We start from the raw sequence: 17,368 nt of genomic DNA, 5'->3' as shown, positions 1-17,368 counted from the left end.
GCTCCAGTAAGTACATACTAGATATATTACCAACACATGTCACGAATCGTATGACCGCTCCAGTAAGTACATACTACATATATTACCAACACATGTCACGAATCGTATGACCTCTCCGGTAAGTACATACTAGATATACATGTCACGAATCGTATGACCGCTCTGGTAGGTACATACTAGATATATTACCAACACATGTCACGAATCGTATGACTGCTCCAGTAAGTACATACTAGATATATTTCCAACACATGTCACAAGTCATATCACTGCTCTGATATGTACATGCATGTTACTGGATCTGATTTTTAGCTCACCTGCCTAGCGTCAACTTCTCCATTTAAACAACTTCTCCTTAATAACCAAGATGCTCTGAGACCTAATATTGGGCCTGTAGCATGTTGAGGTGAAGGGCTACCAAGTTTTTCAAATTAATGACCTTGATCTTCATTCAAGGTCACAGGGGTCAAAAAGGCTAAAATCCTTCAACTTCTCTAACAACTTCTCAATAACCACGAGACTCAAAGACCTGATATTAGGCCAATAGTATGCTGGAATGAAGGAAAAGAAATTTGATTGACTTAAATAAACCTAGCCTACTCTGATATTTGAATAAGGTGGTAATGGGGTTCATCGGCTGCATTTTTTGCCGCCAGATGGCGTTTGTGCTCTAGTTGGTATGTTCTCGAAAGACTGAAGAGTTCCAATACACTTTTACAAAGGTCAAGCAGGTGTAACTTTTACGTAGCGTTTGTAAAATATGCCATATTATTGTTGCGTTCCCGGTTGTAAATCTGATGGAAGCGGACATACATTCCCTTCTGATCCAAACCTTAAAAAGTTATGGCGAGTTGCTATTCGTCGTGTCGACGAAAAGACTAAAGGTTTATGGGAACCAGGCAAACATTCCAAGGTCTGTTCGGAACACTTCTTGGACTCTGACTACTTTCAACAGACTCTACTCGGTAAGGATATATCGATATTATCGCTGTATACGGCCTTCTTCAGAGGAAAGACGAACTTTTATAAAGGAACATTAAAACGTTCATTGATAAGATTGACTTGTTATGATTATGCCGAATGAAATGTCGTGTGTCAGCATACATGTAATATAACCTACCTTTGTCTTGTAAGTTGGGACTTGTCACGAAATGTTACCCGCTTCCGGTTCAGTTAATTATTATATACATAATCATAATTGCGTGAAGTTTCTTATCTGGATACAGCAGTGTGATCACACACCTACATGTATTTTGTTTTAGCTGAAATAGATGTTAGAAAACGAAACTCACCGTTTTTTCTGTTATAATGACAACATTTCACTCATAACATTAATTCACATAAGCGTTTTCCAATCTGTTAATGAAAAAAATACACTTACTCCATTTCCAACCTAATATCATTTTATTATATTGCTATACATGTATAAAGACACCAATAAATGACCAGATCATGTTAATATAATTCAGTTTAACTGATCTATATTTTATGTACATGTATATAGACATTACTAAAGATACAACATCATGAACATGTAGTTAACACAATATTATCACTTCATGGGATAGCAATAACATAAATATATCAAACTGAACATTAGGAACAATATAATGCATTTACCTGGTATACACCAGATAGATATTTCACCATTTATGAAATCTGAAGGGTTCAATATAGTTATGGTCAAAGTGTAATTTACATCTAGCAACACCCAAAAGTAAAATACTGCGAGTGTTTTTTTCTCATCAAAGACCTTATCCTTACTTGGTGTTTTATTTCAGGAGAACGCAAAAGATTAAAACCTAATGCTGTCCCTTCAGTATTCTTACTCTCATCTAGAAATACTGCCAGTCCTTCTGCTAAAGCACGTAGTGAACGTCAAAAGAGACGAGAAGACATAGTAACTCCTAGTGATGTAGTGCCCACCCCTAGTGTAGGAGACAGTGTTATCATAGAAAGTGAACCTGAGATAATGATAAATACTCAACATGTTGAAAATGATCAATGTCAGTCATTCAGTGATATGTCTGTTCAGTGCGAGATTCAAGGGGGAAGACAAGGATATTCCATCGAAAATTATCGCAGCTGTCCCAAGATGCTCAAATACTATACAGGTTTCGATGACTACGACCATTTCATGCTGTTTTTTAATATACTTGGTCCAGCTGCACATGATTTGCAGTTCAAATCCTCTTGTCTTGTCACCAGAAAATCAGTTATTTTTAACACTTATGAAGTTACGCAGAGCAACAGAAAACATTGAACTTGGTCATCTCTTTCATATCAGTGAAACCACTGTTTCAACTCTGCTAAATGTTTGGATAAACTTTCTATATTTTCAATTGAAAGAACTTGATATTTGGCCCTCACGAGATATTGTGGATGAACACATGCCAGAGAACTTTTCCCAATTTAGCAATACAAGAGTTATTTTGGATGCAACTGAAATTCCGATTCATAAGCCACGCAATGTCAATGCCCAGAGCGCTACATTCTCCTCATACAAAAACAAAAACACTCTTAAGACTATGGTTGGGTGCACACCAAAAGGTGCTATTTCCTACATATCTGATGCCTATGGAGGCTCTGCAAGTGACCGTCAGATTATTGAGCGCTCTCGTCTTTTACATGATCGTTCAATGTTTGATTCAGGTGATAGTATCATGGCAGACAGAGGAATCATGGTGCAAGATCTGTTTGCATCACGTGATGTTAAAGTAAACACACCAACTATGCTGAAGGGCAAAAGTCAGTTAGATGCAGAAGATGTAGTAAGAGATCGGCGCATTGCTTCCAAAAGAATTCATGTTGAACGTGTGATTGGCTTAGCTAAAACCTTTAAAATATTGAATTCAAATCTTTCACATTCAAAGGTTGCTCTTGGATCTAGAATATTGTATATATGTTTTGTTATTCAGAACTTCAGACAATCCATAGTAAGTTAAATAAGTTGACTTTCAAAATCTTAACCTTTCATCATCTTTCTTGTTCCAGGAATATAACAGACTAGCCATTCCAAGAAAAAAGTATTTGAAAAATGATTCTTGTAAAGCATCTGTAATGACTTTAAAACAACATTGTACAGGGTATTTGTAACATAAAAATACTTCTGGGTTTGCCATTATGTGAATTATGGCATATATAACTTAAAGATTGCAAAACTACATTTTCCCTGCAACGAATTTTCTGTAGTATTTCTGGTAAAATAACTCTAATTTTGGCAGCATACTACCTGACCAAAAAGAATTGTCAACATAAATTTCCTCTACAAAAATATCTTTAAAAGTATAGACTACAAAAAAGCACCTCTGTTTCTTACAAATGTTGAGTTGCCCTTGAATTTGATAAAAATAATTGTGATTTTGCTTAAGATGCATGTCTCCATTTTCATCTTTTCCTAAAAAAGGAAAGTTGCTATTTACAGAAATTGCATTATTTCTACCTTTATATGGACACTTGATCTCTACAATGTCACCCTGACTTGTTATGCCATCTGGTGAGGCAGCAAGGAAGTTGTTATCAATGTCCACTCTCAAACCACACAAGTTGACTGTTATACCATTAATTTCTTCAAATTTTTTAATAGCAGCCCTCTCAAAAGTTTGTCCATGGATGATGGCTGGTGAAGTGAGTCTGGCTGGCCTGAAGATAGACTGGCACAGTTTTTCCTTATTTCTACGGTCTGTTGCCTTACAAATCTCGCCAAATCTGGAGGATGTCAAACGCCATCTTCTCTCCTGGTGCCATTTCTTGCACACACTTTGCTTCTTTGTAGTTTCTTCAATCTCCAGGACTTCTTCCATAGATGACACCTATAGAAAACAGAAACATATTTTTATTGTTAGGATTTAATTAATGTACCAAACATTGGTTATCTGAGTTACTTGAACCTCATACTGAACCCAATTTCTTTTCTTTTGAAGAATTCGACAACTTCACTAATAATAAACTTTGTGAATAACCCATTGGTATAATCACTCTCTCTGTATTACTTTTATGATCCCATTCACTGAAATTATTTTCTTTAAAAGTACAGTTTCTGCAATATCCCTCATCAAGTTATCAGTATTTATATTTTGGAAGGGAAGTGGCAGAAAATGGTTTTAAGTATAAGTCTTTGACAATCATGTATGTCTCATTAGGAAATCAAACATTATATAACATATTTCTTTGATTTTTGATAACCATACCTTAGTTCCAGTATCAACCCAATGTTCTGTCATTGGTAGTGTAGTGTAGTCATGGTCTCTTGCTGCCACTTGTATATTTGCCTTCGGCATAAGATATCTGTTTCAAAATTACTGAATGTTATTGTATGTATGCATTCATTTCCAACTATATATTATTTAGTAATTTCATAGTACAAGGTGTTGCATTGTCTATAATTTTGCTATCAAGTATTAGTCTGGATATAGAATGGATAAAGTTTTGTAGAACTTTTGACATCATTGTATAATGATACTAGATAACTTATAATAGTGGTAATTTATGGCTGCTAAAATGAATTAAAGATGTAATATTTTTACCAATGTTAATAGATCTAATTACAATAATGCACTTCTATGATTAAGTGTTTATCATTTTACCTAAATGCAAGGTCCTTGGATGATACTGCACAATAGTTGATCACTTGGCTCCTTACAAATGAGTTGTATCCATTATTGCCTCTGAACCTCTCAGGTCTTGGATCATCCATGTTAATGTCGAAGTTGGATTCAATATCTTCAGCCTTTACTGGTGAACCTGTGACAGCCAAAACTGATTAATGTTAGTTACTTTTAAGTTTTCATTGGTGAAGTTCAATATTGAATACAGTAACATACAGCGAATAATTATACAAATGTTTAAAAAAAAAAAAGATATATAAATAGTGAGTTGAGAGTTGTGTTATATTGACCTACATGGTCTGTTGTAATGTAGTGAACTTATGTATTATATATTCGTTCAGAGATATGTAAAATTCCCCTAAATTGAGGTTGTATATTCTGTTAATTATAGCCATCATACTGAAATGAATATACTAAACTAAAATAAAAAAGTTATCAAAAGTAGCTGATATGGTTTACTTTATTTTTAAGTAAATGCTTATTACATGGTTATTATGATGTAAATCATTAACTTATCACTATATATCATTTCTTATGACAGTATGTTTTGGATCCATGAAAAAAACAGCATAATAATGAAAAACAGAAACAATTTACTAACAACAACAACAAAAAGTTTTGTGGGTGTGGCCATTGACTTTAGTAACATGTTACCGTATCAGTATAACGTTCTGAAAAGGAACTGAACATTTTCAATTAACCTAAGGCAGATTTATAAAACTATGAGTTTCTTTGAAAGCTTCAACTTTGTAAATGGACATTCAGCAATATAAAATGGAGCCATATTTCAGAAATGACTATCTGCCACTGGTTTATTGATTGGTTAAAAAACACAAGCAAATTGAACGAACACTTCTTTTGTTATTGCCTTGATAATTCTTCTTCGGTTTGTGAAAAGTTTGTAGATGGTCTGTACAACTTCCCCGAATAGCAAGCCTACCAGTTTCAATAAACTTGATAAGCACAAGGAGAATAGCTGCGATATGCTTGCATGTCCCACACGGACCTTTGCCAGCTGGACATTCACAATCAGTATTTATTATTTCACCATTTGCCCCAAGTCTAATCTTGTAGTTGTAAGAAATCTGTAAAAACCATACCACATTGAACGAAATTACAGTGTTGCAAATCTTAAGTCATGAAGCATTGTTTCAAGAGTTAAAATCATGTGATTTTTTTTCTGGTGTATTGCAATTGTGTAAGCTTACTTTTTTCTTCATTGCCGCTGCAACTGTTCCGGTCAGAAACACATCATGTCCATTTGCTTTGAAGCTGCATGCCTCAACCCTTCCTGATTCCATTAGCAAGCTCCCTTTGGAAATAGCCTGAATGTCTGACTGGCATTGGTTGTCTGCTGCCATTCTATACAGAAAATAACCTACAAAAAAGTTTATATAATTCATAGGTTAGGATTATGTACAAACAAAATTATATTAAAATGTAAATGATGATTAAAACACAGTGATGATGATAAATAAAATGTTAGTTTCATCCAATTTAATTCAATTGTTGCAACAGTTTTACATATGTTTACATATTATGTCCTGTAAAGATTAAGCCATGTGTTTGTTACTGAATCACTGTGTTACTCAATACTGTATCAATGTTATAATCATACAGAATGTATTCAAAGGATAAATATTTTTATATACACTGAATATGCAGGCTTCTCAATGTAAATCACACACCAATGTATGTAAAAATATGACGAGCAATGTTTAATATAATTAAATAAAATGTGCAATATACCTTCTACCTGTGCCATTCCAAGAGTTGGCAATTGATTTTTGTGGTCAAGTGTCAACTGCCGAAACCCGAATATCCCTACTGGCCAATTAGGCAACGCAGGAGGTCTTGGTAAAAACGCAACATTGTCCCTGAAGTTGTGGTTCCTGTCGTATGCCTCTAACCTGAAAATAATATGCAACAATACACTTGAAACTTACAATTATTACATTTCATATGACAGCATAGTTTTTCAGATAACATATTCTAAGTATAATTTGCAATAGACAACTCGGTGAATTGTAATTTGTCAACAAGTAGTTATACTTGGTGCCTACTCCCGATCGGTGCCCTGATAGGATCTCACAGGCCTACGCAATATTCTTATCGCCGCACAAAATTATTTGCCCATTATTAATTTATAGGTATACATACAATCATTTCGACGTCAATTAACCTAAAAGTGGATAGACTGTATTTATTCGTGTTATGAGAACCATCTAACGATTTTATTGTGATCGGGTCTCGACATCACATGTCAAGTTGTTTCACTGTCATGTTGACAGCTCGTTCTTCGCATTTGACTTCCTATTCCACTTTTTATGAGTAAACCTACCATGATGAAAGATATTCATATACACAAAATATCAAAGTTTACCTTTCAATCAAATCTGCTTTCCTCCCCCGCAATACTGCACCACGCTTCGCTAATTCCAACTTCAGCCGCTCAACTTTCCAGCCTTCATACGCCATATTGTTTACGTTTACGTTATACCAACTAAAACACGGGCGCCCCCTAGTGACGTCAAGAGGGATAACTCCCCGATGAACCCCATTGGCTTAGTATCTGCAGAAATGACCAAGTTCAACTTCAGAGTTGCAGCAGAATCAGATTGACTATACAGGCCCATTTGGCCCATTGTTTGAGGTATACACTTCCAGATATATTAACAACACATGTCTGAAGTCGTATGACCACTGCTGTAAGTACATGTGTGCATACATGTTTCTGGGTCTGATTGTGTGAGGTATGCCACACACTTCTAGGTATATTACCAACACATGTCTTAAGTCGTATGACCACTGCGGTAAGTACATACATGTTACTGGGTCTGATTGTGTGAGGTATGCCACACACTTCCAGATATATTACCAACACATGTCTGAAGTCGTATGAGCACTGCGGTAAGTACATGTGTGCATACATGTTACTGGGTCTGATTGTGTGAGGTATGCCACACACTTCTAGGTATGTTTAGTGATTGATTGTGTTTGGTTTGCTGCCTGAAATATAGCTAACTGTAGAGTTTATAACATCACAGTTACTACAACGAATGTGACATGGTCTGATGTTTTTTTTCGGTAGCCACAAAATTGGGTCCTGAGGCTTTCCGGTTTGATGGTAACACCGAAGCCAAATCTATCCGCCAGAATGAAAAGTACTACATCCTACGTCCAGAAGTGATAGAGGGTTACTTTTACTTGTGGAGGACCACCAAGGATCAGAAATACAGAGACTGGGCCTGGGAGGCTGCTCAGGTACGGATAAATACAGAAAAGTCACATATATTAGGGGGGGGGGGGCTCACATATACGAGGTCACATATATACAATGAAGTCACATAAGTCACATCTACTGGGAGGTTTGGATTAGACACATATACAGAGGGTAGATGGTGAACTGAAACTACATGTATGAATTTCAAATTTAAAAGCAGTAAAGAACCAGAATCCCTCACATTTTTAGCTCGCCTGCCTGAAGGGCAAGAGAACTTTTGCGTGCATGGCGCAACATCCAGCCATCCAGCGTCATCTTTTTCTTTAAACAGCTTCTTCTCAATATCTATTAGGCACAGAGACCTGTTAATGGTCCTGTGGAATGGTGAGGGGAAAGGGCTTCCAAGTTTGTTCAAAGGAATGACCTTGATTTACATTCACAGGGGTCAAATAGGCTAAAATCTTTTTAACATTTTCTTCTCAATAACCAAAAGGACAGGGAGTTGATATTAGGTTTCTGTGGAAGAAATATTTCAATAGTCAGGTACAATAACACTGGATAGAAGATTCAAAAGAAAACAGATAGAATGAATTTGTGTATTTTTAGCCTAACAGGTGGCCATTTGAATTTTGACAGTTTGAAGTCTGTTACCACTCTCAAAAAGAACCAATGCATCTATCTCCAATGTCATATTCAGGATCCCTTTGATCCCTATTTGTGCATAGTTTATTTGGAGATTGATAACAAATTTTTCATAGATTGAAGTTTGTTACCGATATTTCTCAGAAAGGACAGAATGGATTTTCTCCAATTTCATCTGCAGGGGTTCCCCTTGGTCTGTATTTGTGTATATTAGATATTGAGACTTATCTGAAATAAAGATTTCCAACAGGCAGCAATTTTGAATTTTGACGGTTTATTTTCACTATTCCTCAGTCAGTCCTCAATGGCTCTTTCTCAAATTTCATATGGAAGTTCTCCTTGGTCCCTTATTTCATTTTTTTATATTGATAGGAAAATAAGATTGCCAAAAGGCAGCCATTTTTGAATTTTGACATTTGAAATAAGTTATCATTATTTCTTAGAAAGTTCTCGATCGATGTTCAGTTTCGTATGTAGGTTCCTCTTGTATTTGAAGCTGGTTCTTTCTCAAGTTTCCTTTGTTTTCAAGTGATTGAAAGGAAGACGAAAAAAGTAGAGGAAAGATTAGTGTTATAGAGATCCCAATAAAGTTTATTCAGTGGTGGGTGCCAATCCAGATCCCTCGGAGATGTCTTGTGAATTACCCTATTCTTGATGTGCATCGCCCATAAGTGATGTGCAGTGTACTATGAGCCTTAATTTTCAAGTCAAAGCTCAACTGAGTGCAAACATATCTTATATAATGCCTAGTAAAGGATACATATTTTTGTTCACAAAAACAAATCTGTAGTTTATGTTCAAATATCTTTCAGGCTTTAAATAAGCACTGTCGAGTGGAAGGTGGATTCTCTGGCCTCCGTGACGTGTACCAGGAAAAGCCATCTTTGGATGATGTGCAGCAAAGCTTCTTCTTGGCAGAGACATTGAAATATCTGTATCTAATATTCTCCGACGACGACCTGATACCTCTTGACAAATGGGTGTTCAACACAGAGGCCCACCCCTTCCCTGTTAAGGCTGAGTAGTGGCAAATAGGAGTACAAATGTGATATATAATACAGTAGTACAGGTGTGATATATAATATACCTGTACAGGTGTGATATATAATATACCTGTATAGGTGAGATATATAATACAGTAGTACAGGTGTGATGTATAATATACCTGTACAGGTGAGATATATAATACAGTAGTACAGATATGATATATAATATACCTGTATAGGTGTGATATATAATACAGTAGTACAGATATGATATATAATATACCTGTATAGGTGTGATATATAATACAGTAGTACAGGTGTGATGTATAATATACCTGTATAGGTGTGATATATAATACAGTAGTACAGATATGATCTATAATATATCTGTATAGGTGTGATATATAATACAGTAGTACAGATATAATATATAATATACCTGTATAGGTGTGATATATAATACAGTAGTACAGGTGTGATGTATAATATACCTGTATAGGTGTGATATATAATACAGTAGTACAGGTGTGATGTATAATATACCTGTATAGGTGTGATATATAATACAGTAGTACAGATATGATCTATAATATACCTGTACAGGTGTGATATATAATACACTAGGACAGATATGATATATAATATACCTGTACAGGTGAGATATATAATACACTAGGACAGATATGATATATAATATACCTGTACAGGTGTGATATATAATACACTAGGACAGATATGATATATAATATACCTGTACAGGTGTGATATATAATACACTAGGACAGATATGATATATAATATACCTGTACAGGTGAGATATATAATACACTAGGACAGATATGATATATAATATACCTGTACAGGTGTGATATATAGTTAACTCTAGAGGTGTGATATATGTAATAACTGTACATGTGTGCAGATGTGATATATGATATATATGGGTAGGGATGACTTGTACCGGTAGATATATTATGCAACTGTACAGGTTTGATATATTATATACCTGTATTGGTGAGATATATACCTGTACAGGTGTGATCTATGATATACCTGTACAGATATGATATATATTATATACCCGTATAGGGATGACATGTAACATAAATGTACAGATGTGATTCACTGGACATGGCGTGATAAATGGATTTAAACATATGTGACTTATGGTCCATGCCTGTATATGTGTGACAAATTACATACCAGAAGGGCATAATTGACATGAAAATTACAATGTGAACAAGAACAGCCCAAATTCAAACAACAGGACGATCTCTTATGTTATACACATGGTTCTGTATTAGGTTGAGCTTGAGTGTTACATGATTCTAGTGAGCTAGAGTGTTATATGGTTCTAGTGAGCAAGAGTGTTACATGGTTCTGTACCAGAGTGTGATAGTGTTACATGGTTCTGTACTAGTGAGATAGTGTTACATGGTTCTGTACCAGTTAGATAGTGTAACATGGTTCTGTACCAGTGAGATAGTGTTACATGGTTCTGTACCAGTGAGATAGTGTTACATGGTTCTGTACCAGTGAGATAGTGTTACATGGTTCTGTACCAGAGTGAGATAGTGTTACATGGTTCTGTACCAGTGAGATAGTGTTACATGGTTCTGTATCAGTGAGATAGTGTTACATGGTTCTGTACCAGTGAGATAGTGTTACATGGTTCTGTACCAGTGAGATAGTGTTACATGGTTCTGTATCAGTGAGATAGTGTTACATGGTTCTGTATCAGTGAGATAGTGTTACATGGTTCTGTATCAGTGAGATAGTGTTACATGGTTCTGTACCAGAGTGAGATAGTGTTACATGGTTCTGTACCAGTGAGATAGTGTTACATGGTTCTGTACCAGAGTGAGATAGTGTTACATGGTTCTGTACCAGAGTGAGATAGTGTTACATGGTTCTGTACCAGTGTGATAGTGTTACATGGTTCTGTACCAGAGTGAGATAGTGTTACATGGTTCTGTACCAGTGTGAGATAGTGTAACGAGGTATGTACCAGAATGAGCTTAGTTATATTGTTCTGTAAAAGTGAACTTGAGTGTGTTGTTGTTTAGAAAGAAATATTTTATATACAGCATTGCAAAAACTTGGTTATCAGATGTGATGTAAATCATGTTGATGGAGTAGTTTGTCAGATAAGTAGTGGTTTTAGTTTTGAAGGAAAAGGGCCATTTCAAGAATTGTTTTCTGGCTTTTAGGAAAGGGCTGTTTTACATATTGTCTCCTGTATCTCATTTAGAGAGATACAGCCTTAGACAACATCATAATAGACTACTTGTATTCTCTATATTAGAGGCCAAAGCTCCATTTAGGATAGATTTTATGTCTTAAGAATAAAATCATGTTATTTTGTTAAATGGGTACAGAGATAAATTTCCACCATAAGATGTTTCCAATGGTGAGATACAAAGTGTCCTGTTTAGTGACATTTGAGTATTGCATAATTATCCTGATGATCACATACACGATAGGTTGTGTATAGAATACATTTGTCATACATTCATACCATGTATTGTAACATCCACAATTATTTGTTTTGGTGTGTATGTGTTGTATAATTGTATTGGTGTGTGTGTGTTTTAGAATGTGTTGTATTTGAGGCTATATTAGATTTTTATCTTTGTTATTAGTACAGTTTTTATCATGTTTTTATATGGTATTCAATAGCTCACTGTTACAAGTATCCATGAGCTACAATGTTGAAGTCCCACCCTAAAAACTTCAATAGTTTAAGGTTAACATTTTGAAAGCTACAAACCCCACTAATTGCTGAAATCATTTGTAATTTTTTTTAATTAACCATGCTTTAGATTCAACTTTTTTTCTTTATTTTTGCATTCATACTGTTGCTTTTTATACTTCTTGAATTGATTCCAACTACACATGCAGTCTTTATATACTCATTGGATTTGGATTGGAAATTCATATTATATGTCATGATTTTTTGATGTGTTGAAAGTGATTGACAGGTAAATGATTTAGAGGTATGTCATATATATGGACTGCAACTTATATGCAATCTACTTTATCTCAAATTTGTTTTGGGAAAAGAATTTAAATTAAGTGTTCTGCTTCGGCAGCTGCCTTGGGCTATTTATAATCATTGTTTTAATGTTGATGCCCCCAATATCATACCCTGTTTGACCTGTAGCTGTAGGATACAATCATACCAATCATTCAGATTCAGATTTTTAGTCTACCATCATCAGATGGTGGGCTATTCAGATCGCCCTGCGTCCCTTGTCTGTCAGTCGTCTATCTGTTGTCTGTCTAAGACAATCCTTTATAACATTATTTCTTGATAAGTACTGGAGGGATATCCTCACAAACTTTATGTGTAGTTTCCATGGTCCCTTGTTGTGCAATTTCAATTTAGATTTTGTGTCAATTGAATTTAGAATCTTGATCAGGAAAGCAAAATGGCCAATACAAGGCTATCTTAAATTTTGAGAATTGAAGGTTGTTATCACTAGCAAGGAGTGGAGGGATAAGTGGGTGCCAAGGTCTCTCAAGGATTTCTTAATTGTGAGTCTCATTTGTACTGACAAGCTAGACCAAAACATCCAGCTGCTGTTCAGTGATTAATTATGAAATACCTCCAAATTCATTAAACAGTGTAAAATAGCTACACAGCAGCATTGCCTGATGATATTGTGGATATACATGAGGCATTACTGGCAATCTTCTACCTCATGAGAGGTTTGTGGACATAAAAACCTTCATGTTATTATCATCTAGTCAGCTTGATAACTAACTGGGACACACAGGTCCTAACTCTGGTTACCTAACCAGGGACAGACAGGTCCTTACTCTGGTTACCTAACCAGGGACAGACAGGTCCTAACTCTGGTTACCTAACCAGGGACAGACAGGTCCCATCTCTGGTTACCTAACCAGGGACAGACAGGTCCTAACTCTGGTTACTTAACCAGGGACAGACAGGTCCTTACTCTGGTTACCTAACCAGGGACAGACAGGCCATTACTCTGGTTACCTAACCAGGGACAGACAGGTCCTAACTCTGGTTACCTAACCAGGGACAGACAGGTCCCATCTCTGGTTACCTAACCAGGGACAGACAGGCCCTTACTCTGGTTACCTAACCAGGGACAGACAGGTCCTAACTCTGGTTACCTAACCAGGGACAGACAGGCCCTTACTCTGGTTACCTAACCAGGGACAGACAGGCCCTAACTCTGGTTACCTAACCAGGGACAGACAGGCCCTTACTCTGGTCACCTAAACAGGGACAGACAGGTCCTTACTCTGGTTACCTAACCAGGGACAGACAGGCCCTTACTCTGTTCACCTAACCAGGGACAGATATGGCCTAACTCTGGTTACTTAACCAGGGACATATATGGCCCAACTCTGGTCACCAACCAGGGACAGATATGGCTTAACTCTGGTTACCTAACCAGGGACAGATATGGCCCAACTCTGGTTACCTAACCAGGGACAGATATGGCCTAACTCTGGTCACCTAACCAGGGACAGACAGGTCCCATCTCTGGTTACCTAACCAGGGACAGATATGGCCCAACTCTGGTTTCTTAACCAGGGACAGATATGGCCTAACTCTGGTTACCTAACCAGGGACAGATATGGCCTATCTCTGTCACCTAACCAGGGACAGACAGGTCTTAACTCTGGTCACCTAACCAGGGACAGACAGGTCCCATCTCTGGTTACCTAACCAGGGACAGATATGGCCCAACTCTGGTTACTTAACCAGGGACAGACAGGCCCTAACTCTGGTTACCTAACCAGGGACAGATATGGCCTATCTCTGTCACCTAACCAGGGACAGACAGGTCCTAACTCTGGTCACCTAACCAGGGACAGACAGGTCCCATCTCTGGTTACCTAACCAGGGACAGATATGGACCAACTCTGGTTACCTAACCAGGGACAGATATGGCCCAACTCTGGTCACCTAACTAGGGACAGATATGGTCCAACTCTGGTCACCTAACCAGGAACAGATATGGCCCAACTCTGGTCACCTAACCAGGGACAGATATGGCCTATCTTTGTCACCTAACCAGGGACAGATATGGCCTAACTCTGTCACCTAACCAGGGACAGATATGGCCTAACTCTGTCACCTAACCAGGGACAGATATGGCCTAACTCTGTCACCTAACCAGGGACAGATATGGCCTAACTCTGTCACCTAACCGGGGACAGATATGGCCTATCTCTGTTGCCTAACCAGAGATAGACCGGTTCTAACCCTGATTATGTTGTTCCAAGTAGAATATGACTTGGACATGCCATTATTGAGTCCAAAAATTACTGACTGTTAATCTGCTATGCTCAGTGTGTAGATATTGTCTGTATATATTATAAAACTGTGAAGATTACACGTTCATGCAGAAGAGAGAGAGGCTCTAGAATAGTGCTTGAGTGGTATCGTACTGACTAGATATTAACAGGGTGGGACAAGCAGGGAAGGAAGGAAAAGGTGTCGGATGTGATAGGATGGGGCCAAAACGGGGAAAACAGCAGGGTGTATAGGGAAGGGTAAAGAAAGAGATATTGGGTGTGGAAGGGTGGGGGCAAAGAAAGATATTTGGGTGTGGAAGGGTGGGGGCAAAGAAAGATATTGGGGTGTGGAAGGTTAGGGGCAAAGAAAGAAATTGGAGTGTGGAAGGGTGGGGGCAAAGAAAGAGATATTGGGGTGTGGAAGGATGGGGGCAAAGAAAGATATTGGAGTGTGGAAGGGTGGGGGCAAAGAAAGAGATATTGGGTGTGGAAGGGTGGGGACAAAGAAAGATAATTGGGTGTGGAAGGGTGGGGGCAAAGAAAGAAATTGGAGTGTGGAAGGGTGGGGGCAAAGAAAGAGATATTGGGGTGTGGAAGGGTGGGGGCAAAGAAAGAAATTGGAGTGTGGAAGGGTGGGGGCAAAGAAAGAAATTGGAGTGTGGAAGGGTGGGGGCAAAGAAAGAAATTGGAGTGTGGAAGGGTGGGGGCAAGAAAGAGATATTGGGTGTGGAAGGGTGGGGACAAAGAAAGATATTTGGGTGTGGAAGGGTGGGGGCAAAGAAAGATATTTGGGTGTGGAAGGGTGGGGGCAAAGAAAGATATTTGGGTGTGGAAGGGTGGGGGCAAAGAAAGAGATATTGGGGTGTGGAAGGGTGGGGGCAAAGAAAGATATTTGGGTGTGGAAGGGTGGGGGCAAAGAAAGATATTGGAGTGTGGAAGGGTGGGGGCAAAGAAAGATATTTGGGTGTGGAAGGGTGGGGGCAAAGAAAGAGATATTGGGGTGTGGAAGGGTGGGGGCAAAGAAAGAGATATTGGGTGTGGAAGGGTGGGGGCAAAGAAAGATATTTGGGTGTGGAAGGATGGGGGCAAAGAAAGAGATATTGGGGTGTGGAAGGGTGGGGGCAAAGAAAGATATTGGAGTGTGGAAGGGTGGGGGCAAAGAAAGATATTGGGGTGTGAAAGGTTGGGGCAAAGAAAGAAATTGGAGTGTGGAAGGGTGGGGGAAAAGAAAGAAATTGGAGTGTGGAAGGGTGGGGGGCAAAGAAAGAGATATTGGGGTGTGGAAGGATTGGGGCAAAGAAAGATATTGGAGTGTGGAAGGGTGGGGGCAAAGAAAGATATTTGGGTGTAGAAGGGTGGGGGCAAAGAAAGAAATTGGAGTGTGGAAGGGTTGGGGGCAAAGAAAAAGATATTGGGGTGTGGAAGGGTGGGGGCAAAGAAAGAAATATTGGGGTGTGGAAGGGTGGGGACAAAGAAAGAAATTGGGATATGGAAGGGTGGGGGCAAAGAAGGAGATATTGGGGTGTGACGTGCATCTTGTGGAGGGGCAGTGTTGGACGGGGAAATACAGATAGTTTGTTTAGAGGCATTGTTGGATGGGGCAGGGATTAGGGGAGGGCATAAGTTAGATTCTGCTGGACAGAACAAGGGATATGACTCTCCAAACAGATACCCGATTGTAGATAGCCATTAGCTGACACGGGTTAGTTATCGAGTACTGTGGCTGACACGGGTTAGTTATCGAGTACTGTGATGTGTTCGTTTGTTAATGCCACTTAGATGTTACGTTGCATCTTGTACATATTGTATAATCTAACCCTTAATTTAACTATTTAATCATTCAGATTATTTATGAACTGAACTATTGAATACAAGGTAGATTAGTTTCTCTACTGAAATGATAATTAAAAGAAATATACTTTAATTGTAATAGATGAAAGGTGTTAAGAGTCGTTAAACTTCACCTGTGTCATTTACAATTGTAAATCTTGTCTCATTTATCACTATACAACGGTGCAATGGGTTGAGGCCAGAAGTATTTTGAGTGTATTTTAAAATAAATTTTGAGACATTATTGAATGTGCATTAACTTTTTTATTCATTGTATAGAATCTGTGTGACTGTATTTGAAAGTGTGTGAAGATGGTTTACATTGTATGTAACAGATCCAGAGAAAATGATCTAGTAATAAAATCCACCTCATCTAAATAAACTACTCATGTGTTTTTTATATAATTAAGTACATACTGTAGTTACAAATTAACATTCTTGGTGGACCTGGGATTGTGATCAACAGTCTGTAAATATAACAGGGCACCACATATAGGAATACCCTCGGCCAGGAACTACTCACAAACCTAGTACATAGGAATACCCTCAGCCAGGAACTACTCCTAAACCTAGTACATAGGAATACCCTCAGCCAGGAACTACTCCCAAACCTACTACATAGGAATACCCTCGGCCAGGAACTACTCCCAAACCTTGTACATAGGAATACCCTCGGTCAGGAACTACTCACAAGCCTAGTACATAGGAATACCCTCGGCCAGGAACTACTCCCAAACCTAGTACATAGGAATACCCTCGGCCAGGAACTACTCCCAAACCTTGTACATAGGAATACCCTC

The 17,368-nt window shown here is 38.0% G+C and overlaps 2 protein-coding genes across 2 annotated transcripts in view; one reads left to right on the top strand and one right to left on the bottom strand.

The window, feature by feature from the left end:
* Positions 1-9,580, top strand: part of LOC117328215 (mannosyl-oligosaccharide 1,2-alpha-mannosidase IA-like) — a 49,041-nt gene extending 39,461 nt beyond the window's left edge. The window contains exons 10-11 of the mRNA XM_033885662.1: positions 7,699-7,871; positions 9,285-9,580. Of these exons, the coding sequence (XP_033741553.1) occupies positions 7,699-7,871; positions 9,285-9,497 (386 nt within the window). The 3' untranslated portion in view covers positions 9,498-9,580. The remainder of the gene's footprint in view (positions 1-7,698; positions 7,872-9,284) is intronic.
* Positions 2,377-4,727, bottom strand: LOC117328216. Its single transcript, XM_033885663.1, has 3 exons — positions 4,587-4,727; positions 4,191-4,287; positions 2,377-3,812 (listed from the first exon to the last, which is right to left on the bottom strand). Exons 1-3 carry the CDS (start codon positions 4,694-4,696, stop codon positions 3,162-3,164), a joined length of 858 nt encoding a protein of 285 aa, XP_033741554.1. The 5' UTR covers positions 4,697-4,727; the 3' UTR covers positions 2,377-3,161.
* Positions 9,581-17,368: the final 7,788 nt, after the last annotated feature.

This window comes from Pecten maximus, chromosome 5 (genome assembly GCF_902652985.1).
Source record: "Pecten maximus chromosome 5, xPecMax1.1, whole genome shotgun sequence".
NCBI classification, from domain to species: Eukaryota; Metazoa; Mollusca; class Bivalvia; order Pectinida; family Pectinidae; genus Pecten; species Pecten maximus.
Note: the sequence above shows the minus strand (reverse complement) of the source record. Positions and strands in the feature narration are given on the sequence as shown.

Coding starts and splice junctions, on each gene's coding strand:
- LOC117328216 (XM_033885663.1), bottom strand. CDS start 4,696: ATGGATGATCCAAGACCTGAGAGGTTCAGAGGCAATAATGGATACAAC. Junction 4,288..4,586: donor TCCAAGGACCTTGCATTTAG/GTAAAATGATAA, acceptor ATTTTGAAACAG/ATATCTTATGCCGAAGGCAA. Junction 3,813..4,190: donor GGGTTGATACTGGAACTAAG/GTATGGTTATCA, acceptor TGTTTTCTATAG/GTGTCATCTATGGAAGAAGT.